Source organism: Drosophila pseudoobscura, chromosome 2 (assembly GCF_009870125.1).
Source record: "Drosophila pseudoobscura strain MV-25-SWS-2005 chromosome 2, UCI_Dpse_MV25, whole genome shotgun sequence".
NCBI classification, from domain to species: domain Eukaryota; kingdom Metazoa; phylum Arthropoda; class Insecta; order Diptera; family Drosophilidae; genus Drosophila; species Drosophila pseudoobscura.
Window position 1 is genome coordinate 10918983 of NC_046679.1, and position 14598 is coordinate 10933580.

General features: G+C 49.2%; 4 protein-coding genes across 8 annotated transcripts; 2 read left to right on the plus strand and 2 right to left on the minus strand.

Moving 5' to 3' along the window:
* Positions 1-98: 98 nt before the first annotated feature.
* Positions 99-2053, minus strand: LOC4801333 (uncharacterized). Its single transcript, XM_001358408.4, has 3 exons — positions 1877-2053; positions 806-1816; positions 99-745 (listed from the first exon to the last, which is right to left on the minus strand). The coding sequence occupies exons 1-3, from the start codon at positions 1944-1946 to the stop codon at positions 714-716; spliced, it is 1113 nt and encodes a 370-aa protein (XP_001358445.2). The 5' UTR covers positions 1947-2053; the 3' UTR covers positions 99-713.
* Positions 2054-2787: 734 nt separating this feature from the next.
* Yif1 (Yip1d-interacting factor 1) lies at positions 2788-4902 on the plus strand. 5 transcript variants are annotated; one of them, XM_033379909.1, is made up of 4 exons: positions 2788-2805; positions 3346-3944; positions 4013-4399; positions 4464-4902. In XM_033379909.1, exons 2-4 carry the CDS (start codon positions 3390-3392, stop codon positions 4698-4700), a joined length of 1179 nt encoding a protein of 392 aa, XP_033235800.1. In that variant the 5' UTR covers positions 2788-2805; positions 3346-3389; the 3' UTR covers positions 4701-4902. The 5 variants fall into 5 exon arrangements, with proteins under 5 accessions (XP_033235800.1, XP_015037188.2, XP_015037190.2 ...); XM_015181702.2 differs by lacking the exon at positions 2788-2805 and adding an exon at positions 2855-3011; XM_015181704.2 differs by lacking the exon at positions 2788-2805 and adding an exon at positions 2860-3059.
* Positions 4903-5350: 448 nt separating this feature from the next.
* Positions 5351-11044, minus strand: LOC6897150 (WD repeat-containing protein 20). Its single transcript, XM_033379893.1, has 4 exons — positions 9780-11044; positions 8309-8497; positions 6259-8247; positions 5351-6199 (listed from the first exon to the last, which is right to left on the minus strand). Exons 1-4 carry the CDS (start codon positions 10434-10436, stop codon positions 6137-6139), a joined length of 2898 nt encoding a protein of 965 aa, XP_033235784.1. The 5' UTR covers positions 10437-11044; the 3' UTR covers positions 5351-6136.
* Positions 11045-12401: 1357 nt separating this feature from the next.
* Positions 12402-14380, plus strand: PGS1 (Phosphatidylglycerophosphate synthase 1). Its single transcript, XM_001358410.4, has 2 exons — positions 12402-13735; positions 13788-14380. The coding sequence occupies exons 1-2, from the start codon at positions 12545-12547 to the stop codon at positions 14205-14207; spliced, it is 1611 nt and encodes a 536-aa protein (XP_001358447.2). The 5' UTR covers positions 12402-12544; the 3' UTR covers positions 14208-14380.
* Positions 14381-14598: the final 218 nt, after the last annotated feature.

Below are 14598 nucleotides of genomic sequence, written 5' to 3' on the forward strand. Positions count from 1 at the left end.
TCCCCATAAATCGCACGCACACTTTCCCTTTTATGCTCGGAGAAAGTGTGCAGAGGAAATGGCTTATCTGCAGGACAATCAACTGTCAAATGTAAACATAATTTAAGCGACTTTAATTATATGTAAGCAGAAGTTTCTGGAAACTCCACAAAAAGGATAAACATACAGAGTCCCCAAAGACTACTACTAAAAAAAACTAAAATACTTTGCTTACATCTCAATTATTTTACTCAACGGAAGGAAGGCTTAACTTAAACCAGCGGGGAGTCGAATCCTCCGCCTTTCGAGCAACCAGTTACAGGAGCTACAACCACCTGGCCAGGGGACGGCGCAGCCTGACAACGCAGGTGCTGCCCACCGATAATGCCGAGCATATGGCCGGTCGCATGCGCTGTGTTCCGGCCGCGTAAACATTACGACTGTCGATGGCCGAATGGGCGAATTGGCGAATGGCCGGCCGCGGAACGCTTTAACTTACAATTAACTTTTAATTAGCCTTAAATTTAAATGAACAAAGTAGCTTCAGAGCTGCACAAATTCAATTATCTTGCTCGTATACACGCAGTACTGCAGAATGGTCAACAGTTTGGGGAGCGAAACGAAACCTAACATTTGCTCTCATCACAATTGATACTCGTTGAGGGGGAAGGCTGGTGCCTGGTGGGCTGTACGCCTGTGGAGTGCTGATTCGGTGGAAGTAGCCATATCGAGTTTCATTTCCGGCTGCCAAAAAGTTTGCCGCGCGCTGCAGGGAATGCTATAATAAGTTAGGGCTCTTGGGAATGGGATTTCATTGAGCACTTACCATGCGACGTGGCCGGGGACAGCGCGTGCGAGCTGGCGTGTCGCTTGATGCGTGGCGTCTCCGTCAGGCTGGACAATCCCGACGATGTGCTGGCGCCTGCGGCAGATCCATTGCCATTTCTGGCCCCACTCTTCACGGCAGATGTGTCGCCAGTTGCGGGCATCGATTTGTAGCGCTGCAACGAGGTGCGCGGCTTCTTGGGCATGGTCGCCTGATCGACAGCCTCCTCGAGGGCCGTCAGCCAATCCTCGCTCTCGCTCTCATCCTCCAGAAACTTCATGTAGAACGAGGGCCGCTTCGTCTTGTGATGGCTGGTGGGTGTGGTGGTTGTTGCTGTCGATCTGGTCTCTTGGGTCTCCATCTTCGACTCCAGCTGCTGCGAGGCTTCGAGCAGGAACATGTCCGTTTCCGAATCATTGAGAAAGTCTGCAAACGCTGGGTCCGGTGCTGGTGGAGGTCTCTTGCTGGCAGACCGAGTGCGGGCCGCCACAGAAGGAGCCATCGCTGGCGCTGGCCTGGGCGTCTCAGACACTGCCACTTGGTCCAGCTGCCTGTGCAGCTTGTCGCATCGCTCCTTGAGCAGCTCTCGTGCGCGTATTTGCTTCGCGCGCCACAGGTCGCTGTCCTGCTGATTGCGGCGGTCCTCCCCTTTCATCGTCAGCTGCCTGCGGCGATCCTTTAGTTTTCCGGCAGTCAGCTCTGCGGAATCGAAGCCGCTGTCTATTGTCGTGTTTACCTTGCTGGGATTCACGCTAGCGTTGCTGTTGCGGTTCCAACGCCATCCGACCTCCGGACTTTCGGTGGCCAGCGTCTGCGAGAAGAGGCAGTTGGGCGACAGGCTGATGTCCATGCGCGGCGAGAAGTCTACGCTATCGTCGAGACTCAACGACTTCTTGTTGGGGGGCGTGCCCTCCACATCGTCTAGTGTGTCCACAATAGACGAGGGAGAGCCAGGTGCATCCATTGTCACATCGTGTCCGCTGCCAGGGCGCCCGCAGTTTTGCGGTGAGGCTGATGGAAAAACTCATTTTAATGATACCGCGGTCGATCCAATGCGTTTCAAACACTTACCGCTGTGGCGTTTGTGCAGCAACCGCGTGCTGAGCGTCAGCGAACGCCTTTTTATAAACGCGTTTTCCATTTAATTACATTTATTTACTTTGGCGACGCGGAATGCGCTCAAAATCAAAGGCCAGTGTGACCCTGGACTTATCGATACGATATACGGCCGGACCCTCAGAAATATACCGAAATATACGACTGAAATTTCCAAATTACCGTAAATATACTGACGAATTATTTAGATCCAAGTACCATAATATTCCTCGGTTTTGATGTTCGGTTTCATATTACTAGCTAGCTAGGACCCTCACCTCTCAACTCATAATATTATTCGATTGATAAATCAATTTCCTACAAGACTGGCTAACTTTAAATTCTCATCTTTTTTGGATTGGTTATAAAAGAAGGTTGTTTGTATATCTCGATCCCGATACCTATTCTTGGTCCCTTTGGGATAACCATACACTTTAAAACAGAGACTGACTAGTTTATGTATTTATAATGGCAATTCTATGGTAATCGTTTCGATAGTATTGACGAGTGGTGCGCGCCAAGGAGAAATTTTATCGATAATCCTATCAGTGTGGCCAATTCAGCTATTTAATAGTGTTCTGGCTATTTTTAAAATTGATTGCTAGAAAATTTATAAAAAAATATCTTTTAGTTGGAAATCTGCCTAAGTTTATATACGGACAAGAGGCAGGCTTGATAACTGCTGGCATAACTATGGGCTGCGCAAAAGTACCTACATTAGTTGTGACAATTGGTGTCAAATTAGAAAAATTAAACATAATAATGGAAATTATATGAATAAATAAAACAATTATTGTTTGAAGACTCTTTCTATATTTAAACCTATACTTTTTAAGTCAGCTATATAGCTACCAATATTCCACAGAAAACAATAACGAGGACGATCTAAAATATATCTTGAATTCGTAAGTATATTTACGGTATATTTTGGTATATTTCTGAGGGTCGGACGGTATATTTATTCAAATCCGCGGTCACACTGATGATGTGGTGATGTGGTTTATAGAATTTTGAATATATTTTCGTCAAGTAACGCAGAATCTATATAGTATCCAATAAGCAGACCGGTCGGAGTTTGGCGCGAGCAAGATGAACTACAATCCAAATGCGGGTATGCGGAATCGTAAGTGGGAAAATTGTAAGGAACAAGCAACGGCAAGCAAGTATACCACGAAGGCAGACCAGCCGCCGCCGCCGCTCCTCCGGACTACTGCTGACCAGACTGTTGGAACGGGCCGCGCCTGCAGCTGGACGTTCAATGTTTTATCCTGTTTTTATCCCGCACTAACACAATCCGTCCTGTTACGCCTTTTTCCTGCTGTTTGCTGTTTGCGTTGTAGCTTGATTTTACTTGTTTCCATCACTTTCCCCACGTTTCGTCTATGCCATCGGTACTCTCGTGCTCTGCCACTAACCACAGGCTTTTTTCTTTTTGACCAAAATAGCACAAGGTGGCGGCCGCCCGCGGCCAAACAAGCGCATCAGCGACATGAATGCGATGGGCCCGTCGGCCCCGATGATGGGCGGACCAACGTTCATGCCCCCGACGGCCGGGCCCGGCATGTTGGACCCCAACATGTACGGCGGCGGCCCAGCTGCTGCTGCCCCGTCGACTAGCTACGGCTTCAACGTGGCACCATCTCAGCAGCCTCTGCAGCAGCCACAGCAACAGCAGCAGCATTATCAGCCACAGCAGCAACAGACGCCACAAAATTATCAGCAACCGCAGCAGCAGAGCTTCGGCTATGCACCACCGCAACAGGGAGGAGCACCGCCGCCATACGGCATAGGAGCACCGCAGGCAGGACCTGGGGCTGGCGTGCCTCCCGGTGGACAGTTTCCACAGTTCCAGATGCTCCAGCAGCCCATCGTGCAGGACATGGCCATGGAGTACGGTCAGCGGCTGGCCGATCAAGGAAGGCAGATAGTGGAGAATCAGTTCGAGAGATGGGTGCCCGTGGCCAAGCTGAAGTACTACTTTGCCGTGGACAATGCCTACGTGGGACGCAAGCTGCGATTGCTCTTCTTTCCGTATATACACAAGGTAAAGAAGCGCACGGCAGACATCTAATGAACTGAATCGCTGATGAAAATGCTTGAATTTCTCTTTAGGACTGGTCTTTGAAGTACGATCAAGAGCACCCAGTGCAGCCGAGGTACGATGTGAATGCGCCCGATCTGTATCTTCCAACGATGGGCTACATCACCTACGTGATTGTGGCCGGCCTGCTGTTGGGCATGCAGAAGCGATTCTCGCCCGAGCAGCTGGGCATCCAGGCCTCCAGTGCCATGGCCTACAGCATCTTCGAGCTGGTCATCTACTCGATAGCCCTGTATGTGATGAACATTAAGACGAGCCTCAAGACCCTGGATCTGCTGGCATTCACTGGCTACAAATACGTGAACATTGTGGCCTGCCTGATGTTCAGCACGCTGTTCTACAGGTCTGGCTACTTCATAGCCTTGGCCTACACCAGTTTCTCCTTTGGTTTCTTTCTGGTGCGTCTTTCTTTCGCGCGATCAAACGAGAGCAAGGGCTAATCTGATCTTGTTCCCTTTGCAGCTGCGAACGCTGCGAACGAAACTGTTGCAAGACAGCGCGCCGGCTGTCTCCAGCAATGCCATCAACTATGATCCCTATAGCAATCCGCAGGAGCTCGACTACAGCGGCGGACGCAAGCGGAAGCTCTACTTTCTCTTCATGGTCGTGGCCGGGCAGGCGGTGCTTGCGTTTCTACTCTCGAAGCACTTATATCTACCCGAATCGGAGGCCCTATTGCCGGTGCCCAAGGCCCTGTAATAACATTACCGGAAGCCGCATGCGAGCCGATATCATTTCCAGAGTGTTAAATCTACGCAGTAGTTTATCAATGGTTAGCTGTTACTTAAGGATTGGGAGTAGAGAGCGCGTGCCTGCGTCTGAGATTGCATAAGAGAAACCATATTTTTGTTAATAACGAAGCACATTTTATAAAATAAATAAATACAAGCTATGAAAACGATACACCATCTCTCTCGGATCGGTCATCATCAATCGTTGACTTTTGAATAGTTATTCGTATTTTTTGTATATATAATTTTATTGAAATTTTTAGTCTTTCATTACTGTAACGTGTTGCTTGTTTGTTTGTTTGTTGGTTGGTTGGTTGCTTCTGTTGTTTGCTGTCCGGATAAACTTAATGGCTAACTGGAGGTTGCTGCCAGCCTTCCAGTGGGGGGATCCCTTTGCAAATTGTCGCTAGTTTTTCTTGATTTTGTTACAAAATATATACGTGTATGTATGTATGCATGTATGCTGATGTTTCAGTTACCTGTCGTCTGCTTTTTAGTCTAATTTGTTCGTCGCACCCCCCGCCTGCCCTGGGGGTGACCGCATTCAAAGTAAGAGGCATAAGAATGCACAATAATAATAGTAATAGTAATAATAATAATAATAATAATAATAGTCCGTATAGGTATAACAGTTCCTACGCTTTAGGTTTAGTTCTCTCGTGAGTTGTTTTACATAAATGTATGTATGTATATGTAGTTATTCATAGTTTATTCCGTTTTCCGCTTTCATTCGCTCTCTCGTTCGTTAGTTGGGGCCTCAGTTCATAGCACAAATGTGGGAAAACATTCGCTAAATCAGCATTGGTTTTGCTCTCCTGTTTCTTCGATCTTTTCGCATGATTTTCGCTTCATTTGATGTTCGTTTTTGTTTTTGCTTTGCTTTTATTCTGTGTAGGTGTGTGTGTAGTGTGTGTTTGTAGGGCTAGCGCTTAGTAAATAGTTATAAACATGCTTTGCTTTGCATTTGTTTTCAACAAATTCCACGTACTAAAAAAATAATACATTTACAACTAATAATTTAGGTTTTTCTTCACACAACACTCTCTCTCGCGTACATATGTGTACATGTGTGTGTTTTGTTCTGTTCTGCTGCATATAAATCGTAGTTATGTTTTACATAGCTATATATATCATATATATATATGTATATGTAAAGGAGTGTGTGGTGTGTGTGGGGGTGTGTAGGGGGGGTGCTACATTTAGGCTACATTTGGAATACAAAATACGCAACATAAAAAACCTTTAAAACTCTTTTCTCCTATCAATAAATTATCGAAATCAATCGCCTAGTTTTAATCCTAGATCACCAACTGCACTCCACCACCTGCTGCATCCACTTCCGCTCCTGCTCCCTCTGCGCCTTCTGCTCCTTGACAAGATTACGCTGATAGTTTTATTGAACTACTAGATTACCGTCCCACCAGGTGCCGCCGACTGGCTGGGCGACAAGTGCTGCTGGTTGGTGTGCTGCAAAGGAAGAGATTCGATTGAACATGGTTTTGATCGTCTATCGTTGCAGTACTTACTGTTGCATGACCGGGCCGCGCCCATGTATAAATAAACCCATCCTGGCACGCTGTCAAAAAGCAATCCTCGCGAAATATTAACGCCGTGAGACGCTCGTGGGCAATCTTCTTGCACACCAGCGGCTCCAGCAGCGGGCACTCGTCGAAGCGCGGACAGGCGGGCGTGCCGATCAGCTTCATGGGATCGAAGCTGCTCACAGTGGCCGCCGACTGGGCGCCCGTCACCAGGGAGGAGGCATTGTGGGAGGATTTGCTCAGCTTCAGCGATCCAAAGCTGTGCGCCGTCGAGCTGCTGCCGATGGCAACGCCCGACTCCTGGTTGCTCGAGTGTCCAAAGTTGGAGGAGCTGCTGTTGTTGCTGTGGTTATTGCTGCTGTGATTGTTGTGTTGATTGTAGCTCTTCAGCATGCTCATGGCCTTGCGGTGCTGGCGATGCGCCGTCGAATTGCTGCCCTCGTGGCCGACGCTGGACGAGGACTTCTTGTCCGAGTTGCTCAGGAAATTCAAGTTCGACAGCCGCTGCGTGAGGCTGTTAAAGGCGCTGAAGCCGCTGCCCGAGTTCGAGGACTTGGTCGAGCTGTTGGAAGTCTTGCTGTTGTACCCGGACGTGGCATAGGATGTCCGTTGGCCGCCGCTTCCGCTCGCACTCGCATTCCCATCGATGCTGTCCGACTTGGTGGCACTGATGCAGTTGGGGAATTTGATTGAGTTGCTTGTCCCATGCGTCCGACTGTTCTGCTTGGTGGAGGGTGCTGCTGCTGCAGGCGCCACTGCTGCCGCTGCTGCTGGCGTAGTGGCTGCCGCATTCGATGATGTGGAGGCCGGGGTGGCTGCCTCCGTTTCGCAGTCCTCGGGCGGGGTATTGGCATTCGAGGACTGCGAGGATATCGTGCAGTTGGCGGTGGAGAACTTGCTGGAGCTGCTGTTGCTATTCTCGGTGGCTCCTCCTCCACCCGCCGTCTCTCTGGTGGGACTGCAGCTGTCCAAATCCGCTGCATGATTGCCTCCGCCGCCGCCGCCGCCGTTGCCGTTGCCGCCGGCTCCATGTCCGATGGCGATTGGCCGTATCACTTTGATGCCGTCGGCATCGATGCCGCCGTTCAGGAAGCTGGTATCGTTCAGCTGCGTGCTGTTCACACGCTGCCTCAGCGCCAGCGGGTGCCGTAGCACGTCCTCCGTAATATCCCAGAGGCAGACCTGCGTGTCCTGGCTGACCGATCCCAGGCGGTAGCTGATGGCCAGCTTGTCCGGCGCCAGCGCCGCCGACGAGGCATCCGACCGAAACGAGGCAGAGTGGGGGCGAGGCCGGGCTGCATGCACGGGCGTGGAGTTCCGGTCGAAGCCCTCGAACCCTCCGTTCGCCGTGGAGTCGCCTGAGAAACGGGCCTCCCGCGAGGCCGTGTACTGCTCGTTCAGCTGGTTCTCGTCGTCGCTGAAGTCGCCGCCGTCCCAGTTGGTGTAGGACGTGGTGTAGGGGTCGAAGGCCACCACAGAGACCCAGGAACGGTGGCCCTGGCCGCGGGCCACCACACGGCGCTCCTGCAGCGACCACACCGTCACGAGATCATCCTCGCCGCCGACCACAATGTACTTGCCATCGGGGGACCAGCAGACGCAGAGGAAGCCGCCGAAATAGGAACGCGCGATGCCCAGCAGCTCCATGGTGTCGTAGTGAAAGACCCGCAGGAAGCCGTCCTGCGAGACGACCGCCAGATTGGAGCCGCACGGCGAGAAGCAGAACTCATTGATGCAGCAGTTGTCGGTGCTGAAGGCCCACTTGTAGAGGGGATTCCGCGTCGACTTCGACTTGCAGGTGAGTATCGTGTAGCCGTCGCCCATTTTGAACGGCTGGTAGTTGGGCGCCGTGGCCGCGCACGGCAGCTCCTCGTTGTACAGATACAAGTGGCCCGACGAGTGCGAGGCGAGAAACAAATGGGGAGAATTCGGCAGCCACTTCAGGCAGGTCACTTTGGTCTTGTCGATAAGGCGCTGCAAATAGACAAAACTCGGCCATTACAATCGACTCTTGCACGTGTGCACTTCCACTTACCTCCTCGTTGAACAGCTTCCGCAGCTCCCGTGGCCCCATCTGCGGGGATACCAGCTGGATTTGGCCCGTGGTGAAGCCCACCAGCAGCGGTGCGCCCGTGGGCGTGGCCGAGTTCGAGTTGAAGTCGTGGCAGCTGGGATTGGTGCCCTTGTAGAACTTCTTATCGATCGGTTTGCTCATCTCCGTGCCCTGCAAACAAGAGAGACGATAACTATCATCTGAAACACTGGAAAACCCTCTCGCAATCGCATACAAATTAACACATTCATTCCGGAGGCTGGATGGAAATTAGCGGCTCGTTGCCGGAATCAGGTGGCCGCTGCCCACGGGCCCTACAACTCAAACGTTTGCCAAGTTTTTTCCCCAGATAACACACAGACGGACGGATAGCAACTATATCAACAAAACACCAAAAAAAAAAAAAAGGCAAACACAAGACTAAATATGTAAAAGAATTGCAAAGCAAGCTGGTTGGTGGCCGTGCGGCAACAATGCCAAAAGAATTAGAAACAGCTGCTACACGGAAGGGAACGGAGGGCAGGGCTATGGCTACAATGGTTGCACACATAAGAATGAGCTGGCTTCCAAGTCGAACAGGGCACACACTCACTAATCAACAGATAGATATGGAAAGACACTTCAACATGCCGCATAACATGTCTAAAGCCATCGAAAGACTCTTAACGGAGCTTAGGGAATATAGATAGCTGATAATTGATTGATTTTTCACCATTTACTGAGTAGAAATATTGATGAGAATGGAATATAACCATGTACTTTAGATCCGTTTAAAGATTAGCATCAGTCGGTGATAATTGATAGATTTCTATCCGAAATTGAGACTTTCAAAAGGGATTCGGCGAAGACAGGAAAGTATCATCTACAAAAAGCCAGCCAGGGCTCCTTTCAGCCAATGATCCACGTGATTCTGAATATCAGATATATACAAAAACACTATAAAATACCCTACATTTCATGCCCTACTCAAATTGGAATTCCATCCACGTTTCAGACGATCATCTCCCGCTTTCAATTGATGGATATTCTACCTGTTTCTATGACTAATGGTCACCTGTTAGAACTATCTAAGTGTACATTTTCCAGTGAGAATACCCCTAGAATGCACCCTCCAAGCCCCAGCGGACATGTGCATCTGCTGTGCGCTACCTTCGAATGCAATAAACATTCATAAAAACGCCAAACAAGCGGAGAATTGATCAAACGCTGCTCGAAGTAGAGCAAATTAAGCGGCCGACCCGACCCTCAAGGGGCACAGCGCCCCCCTCCCTGCATGGGTATCCGCGAAACCATTTGGTTTGCCAATTGCAATCTGGTGCAATCTGCTGCCTGCCTAGAATACAATTGCGTGCTTATCTTTTTAGCAGCTCTCTGGAGCATGTGCCCCTCCTGCTCCAGTGGCCTGATAAGCCGTCTTCCTTCGCCACAGATTGAGGAGTGGGGCATCACTCACCTTTTTGGCACCGCGAAAGGAGTACACATAGAGATCGCGGCCAAAGTTGAAGCAGATGCGATCCCCGCCCACGACCTGGCTGCTGGCCATCCCATTCTGGTCCGTCACTCCGCCATTCATCATCGAGTGCATGGAGATTCCGCCACCCAGGCGGGCGTCTACGGTGCTATTGCTGTTGTTGTAGTTGTTGTCACCGCCAGCACCGCCATTGGAGATGTTACCGCCGCCCCCTCCCGCACCGCCAGATGTGCTTGTTGTTGGAGTGGTGGTGTTGCTGGTGGATGCTGCAGGTGTTGCCGTTGAGGCACCATTCGAATTTGTGCCGCGATTACCGCTCGTTGTTGTAGTTGTTGTGGTTGCCGCCGCTGCTGCTGCTGTGGGCGATGCACCGCTCGCTGCAGCCGGCTCGTTGTTGCTCTTATTGCCATTGCTGTTGCTGTTGCTGTTGCTGTTGCCGGCATTGGTGCTGCTGCCATGCGCCGGATTCGGTAGCGTCACAATCGAGACGCGCACCTGCGGCGAGCTCTGGTTGCTGCTGTAGCCGACGCGATTGGGGCGGGAGTATTCGGAGAGGGTCAGCAGCCGGTAGGTGCCCTCGCGCGTTACGAATTGTGTTTTCAGATCGTCCTTGACATTGGCATCCAATTGGCTGGCCATTACGTGGCTGTGCGGTAATGTTGATGCTTTGTGTTCCTCCTGCTGCTGCTGTTGGTGCTGCTGCTGCCTTGCCACAACGCGCCGCCACACCTCTTCTCAGCCCATGCCTTGCGCGCCACACACGCAAAGGCTGTCGCTGCTGCTTCTACCTGCCGCTGCCGCTGCTGCGCTGCTGCTGCTGCTGCTACCGCTGCTGCCACTGCTGCCTTTGCTTTTGTGTGTTTTTCCTCTAAAAATCGTTAATTTTTCTGCCACTAATTAACCGCTCTATGTGTTTGTGGATGTGTGTATGTGTGTGTGTTTGTGTGGATCGGATTCGCTTTGCGCTTGCACTTTTACTCTTATTTTTTTATAATTAGATTTATTCTCCCCTGTCGCCTGTCGTCACTCTACACTACACTTTCAGTTTGTGTGGCGCTGTTTTTTGTTGCGGAATTTGCACTATTTTCCATTCGTTGCAAGTGCAGCCCGGTCTCTGCATTTTAGCGCTGATGTGCCCCACTGTCAGGCGCTGTAAATTGACCGCACGTTCCGTTTTTATTCCGCACAATTACTTAATTTATTTTATTTTATTTCTTATTTCTTATTAGAGGCAGTGTGACCGCGGATTTATCGTTAAAATATACCGTCTTACTTTCAGATATACCAAAATAGACGGTCTCACTTTAAAAATATACCGTAAATATACTGACGAATTCAAGTTCATTATACATATTCCTCGTTTTTTTATTCCGTGGAATATTACTAGCTAGATATAACATTTAGCCATGCCCACCTAATTTTAACCGATTAATGAATCAATTTTCTACACAATTGGTTAGTTTTTAGTCCTTGCTTTTATTGTATTTTGACTAAAACAAGGTTTAAACAAAATAGTTCAACAAAAAATCAGTTGCAATGTTGCTGGTATTTAAAGACATGATGCGTGTATAGGCCTTTGTGCACCCTATTTCGTTAATTTTATATGTAGATCAAACGCAATTTATTAAGACCTTTTCTCAAATTGATATGTTTTTGACTTATTCATGTGTATTATTAGTATCTTGTATATTTTTATCTCGATCCTGAGCCTTGGAAGACAAACGTATTCACAATTCTATAACATCCATTTGCCCCAGGGTATGTGTGCATGGAATTAGCAACATGTTTGTGTATGGAATGGGACACATTTGTTGTGAACCGGTTATTACAAAATCGAATATTTCAAGCTATATAGATGCCCACTTAGCTTTATCCCATAGATAAATGCATTTTCTACAAGATTGCTTCTTTTAATTACCTTTATGTATTTTATTTTGACCAAAAAACGGGTTTCAAGTAAATGTTGCCGCAACATTGTGTATGGAATGAGACTCATTGTTGCTAAAGCGAACTACGGCGAACTGCAGCGAACTGCGGCGAATTGTGGCGAACTGCGGCGAACTCAAATTCGATTCAAAAAACGACCAATTCTTTGTTCCGTTGAATAATACTATCTATATGGAACATTTAGCCATGCCCACTCAGTTTTATACGATTGATGAATCAATTCTACACATGATTGGCCAATTCGAAATACTTGCATTTATTGGATTTTTATATAACATTGAAAATTAAATTAATAGATTGATGAAATTGACAAAAAAATACCATTTAGCATGCGGCGAAAACCAGTGTCTACAGTATGACCCTCAGAACAGCACCGAATTATTCGGTCTTATTTTCAAAATATACCGAGTGGTGGGCGCCAAATCTAACTTTTTTGAATGTGAGCGACAAGGATTTAAATGTTGTTAACCGGGCCTTTATCTATGCCCACATAATTTGATAGGATTAATGAATAAATTTTCTACAAGATTGGTTAATTCTAAGTACTCCCCTTTTGGATTTTTTTAAATATATGGGTTAACCAAAAAAGGTCAAACTTAAAACCCTAGCAAGCTAGTGTGAGTGTTGGGTTTCGTTTAATTTACTGATTAGGTCGTTCGCGAACTAATTCGTTCTTTCAGGTCCGTTTGAAATCAGCTGTTTGACGCACGCTGTCCAGCACTTATCACTTGGATAAACTTAGATATATTTTTGTCTGGTGAAATTCCAAGTTTTTTCTGCATTAAATTGCCCTCCGATGAATGGAAGTGGGGCCAAAAGTGGAGTCAAAGAACAGTGAACAATGTCTGAGGGGCATATACAGCTACTGCACACCAAATATCAATAGGCAGTCCGCGAAGACGTTACGAGAGAAACCCCGCGCTGGAATAATGTTATATCTCCGCCGCTTGTTCAGCCAGGAGCTGAGTCCTGCCGCACAAACGGATTTTCTGGGCTGCCTGCAACAGGCACCGCACCTGCTAACCAATGGCTTTGCGGGATCCCAGGCCCTGGAGAGTCTTTCCTGGTTACACAATCTGGCGCCCTGCTTCCCGCTGCGCGGCGACCAGATCCATGTGATACACGAGCCCCAGCACTTCTACGATACGCTGGTCCAGCGAATTGCCAAGGCAAAGAAGCGCATCGTGCTGGCCAGCCTCTACCTGGGCACGGGCCAGCTGGAGAGTGCCTTTGTCCAGACGTTGCGTCACAGCCTGCAGTCGGAGTCGTCGCTGCGCCTAAACGTGCTATTGGATTTCACACGCGGTACACGTGGCGATCTCAATTCCAAGTCCATGCTAATGCCGCTGGTCCGCGAATTCAAAGAGCAGGTCCAACTGTCCCTTTACCACACGCCAGATCTTCGGGGGATGACTAAGCGACTGGCGCCACCGCGCTGGAACGAGCTCCTGGGCCTGCAGCACATGAAGGTCTACCTGTTCGACGATGCGGTCATTATATCCGGGGCCAATCTTTCGAATGACTATTTCACCAACCGACAAGACCGCTACATCCTAATCGAAGATAAGCCCCTGGCGGACTTTTATGCGCAGCTAATTGGGCGGGTGCAGGAGTTCAGCCTGGCCGTGAGCCCAGACGCCACAGAGGGGCTGCATCCCAACTGGCGCATCCTTCCCTACGAGGGCACCAAGCAGGAGTTCATTCAGCTGGCCAGGAAGCGGATATCGGACTTTGTCCAGGAGACATATAAGCGACAGAGTCAGGTCAGGGACCTGCAGACGCGGGCGGACACCTGGGTGTTCCCGCTGCTCGAGATGGGTCAGATTGGCATCCATCACGACAGTGTGGTGACCAAGCGTCTGCTCTCCAGCTGCATTGCCGGCTCCCGCCTCAAACTGGCCACCGGCTACTTCAACCTGACGCAGGAATACATGGACACCATCACGCACGAGTGCCTCGCGCAGTGCAGCATTCTCATGGCCCATCCAAACGTAAGCGAGACTGTATTTCGAGGTGTTTCCTTCTTAAAATCGTTTTCCACAGGCGAATGGCTTCCAGGGCGCTAAGGGGCCTGCCGGCGGAATTCCGGCTGCATACACCCTGATAGCAAAGAGCTTCTACGAGAGCTTGGTGCGTCGGAAGCAGAATCATCGCGTCAACTTCTTCGAGTACGAGAAGCCCGGCTGGACGTACCACGCCAAGGGCCTGTGGTACTACCTGCCCGAGTCTCGTCTACCAAATCTAACGCTCATCGGCTCCTCAAACTTCGGTGAGCGTTCGGTCAATCGCGATCTGGAGACCCAGGTGTGCCTGGTGACGACCAACACGGATCTGAGCCAGCGCCTGCAGGCCGAGGCGGATCGCCTCTATGATCTGTCTCAGACGGCGGAGAGGGAGATTGTTAGGCGGGCAGTGCCCCGCTGGGTGCAGGCCGTCGTTCGCATATTCAGGAACTTTTTCTAGACTTTTCAATTTGTTACCATCGTACCAGTTACTATAGTGATTAAATCGTGTTTAATTATTGCCTTGGCATGCATGTGTGTGTGTGTGTGTGTGTGGTTGATACTGCTGTAAATTGTTAGTTTTGTGCACAGTTTAGGAGTTGTTAAACAATAAAGTGGATTTTGAAAGGAATATATTAGTGCGCCCAATCAATCTGAAACTGTAACTGCAGTGCTGGTTAGCAATATCCAAAATTCGAACTTGACTGCGAAAATAGTTTTTAGATACTTATGTGCGTTTGTGTGCGTAGACAGCAGCAAATACATGTGAAACCGTGCAGACCCCAATTTAAAAGACGTTTCAACGAGCCTCTCCTCTTTTAACCAGGAATGTATGCATATTGATGAATAAT

What these genes read in the sequence shown, in the direction of transcription:
- PGS1 (XM_001358410.4), top strand. Translation starts at nt 12,545, where the DNA reads ATGGAAGTGGGGCCAAAAGTGGAGTCAAAGAACAGTGAACAATGTCTG. An exon ending in TTCTCATGGCCCATCCAAAC is followed by an intron (nt 13,736 to 13,787) that starts GTAAGCGAGACT and finishes CGTTTTCCACAG; the next exon opens with GCGAATGGCTTCCAGGGCGC.
- Yif1 (XM_015181704.2), top strand. Translation starts at nt 2,990, where the DNA reads ATGAACTACAATCCAAATGCGGGTATGCGGAATCGTAAGTGGGAAAAT. An exon ending in TAAGGAACAAGCAACGGCAA is followed by an intron (nt 3,060 to 3,345) that starts GCAAGTATACCA and finishes TGACCAAAATAG; the next exon opens with CACAAGGTGGCGGCCGCCCG. An exon ending in TCTCCTTTGGTTTCTTTCTG is followed by an intron (nt 4,400 to 4,463) that starts GTGCGTCTTTCT and finishes TTCCCTTTGCAG; the next exon opens with CTGCGAACGCTGCGAACGAA.
- LOC4801333 (XM_001358408.4), bottom strand. Translation starts at nt 1,946, where the DNA reads ATGGAAAACGCGTTTATAAAAAGGCGTTCGCTGACGCTCAGCACGCGG. An exon ending in GCTGCACAAACGCCACAGCG is followed by an intron (nt 1,817 to 1,876) that starts GTAAGTGTTTGA and finishes TTTTTCCATCAG; the next exon opens with CCTCACCGCAAAACTGCGGG. An exon ending in GTCCCCGGCCACGTCGCATG is followed by an intron (nt 746 to 805) that starts GTAAGTGCTCAA and finishes CATTCCCTGCAG; the next exon opens with CGCGCGGCAAACTTTTTGGC.
- LOC6897150 (XM_033379893.1), bottom strand. Translation starts at nt 10,436, where the DNA reads ATGGCCAGCCAATTGGATGCCAATGTCAAGGACGATCTGAAAACACAA. An exon ending in GGAAGCTGTTCAACGAGGAG is followed by an intron (nt 8,248 to 8,308) that starts GTAAGTGGAAGT and finishes GTCTATTTGCAG; the next exon opens with CGCCTTATCGACAAGACCAA. An exon ending in CGCGGCCCGGTCATGCAACA is followed by an intron (nt 6,200 to 6,258) that starts GTAAGTACTGCA and finishes CTTCCTTTGCAG; the next exon opens with CACACCAACCAGCAGCACTT.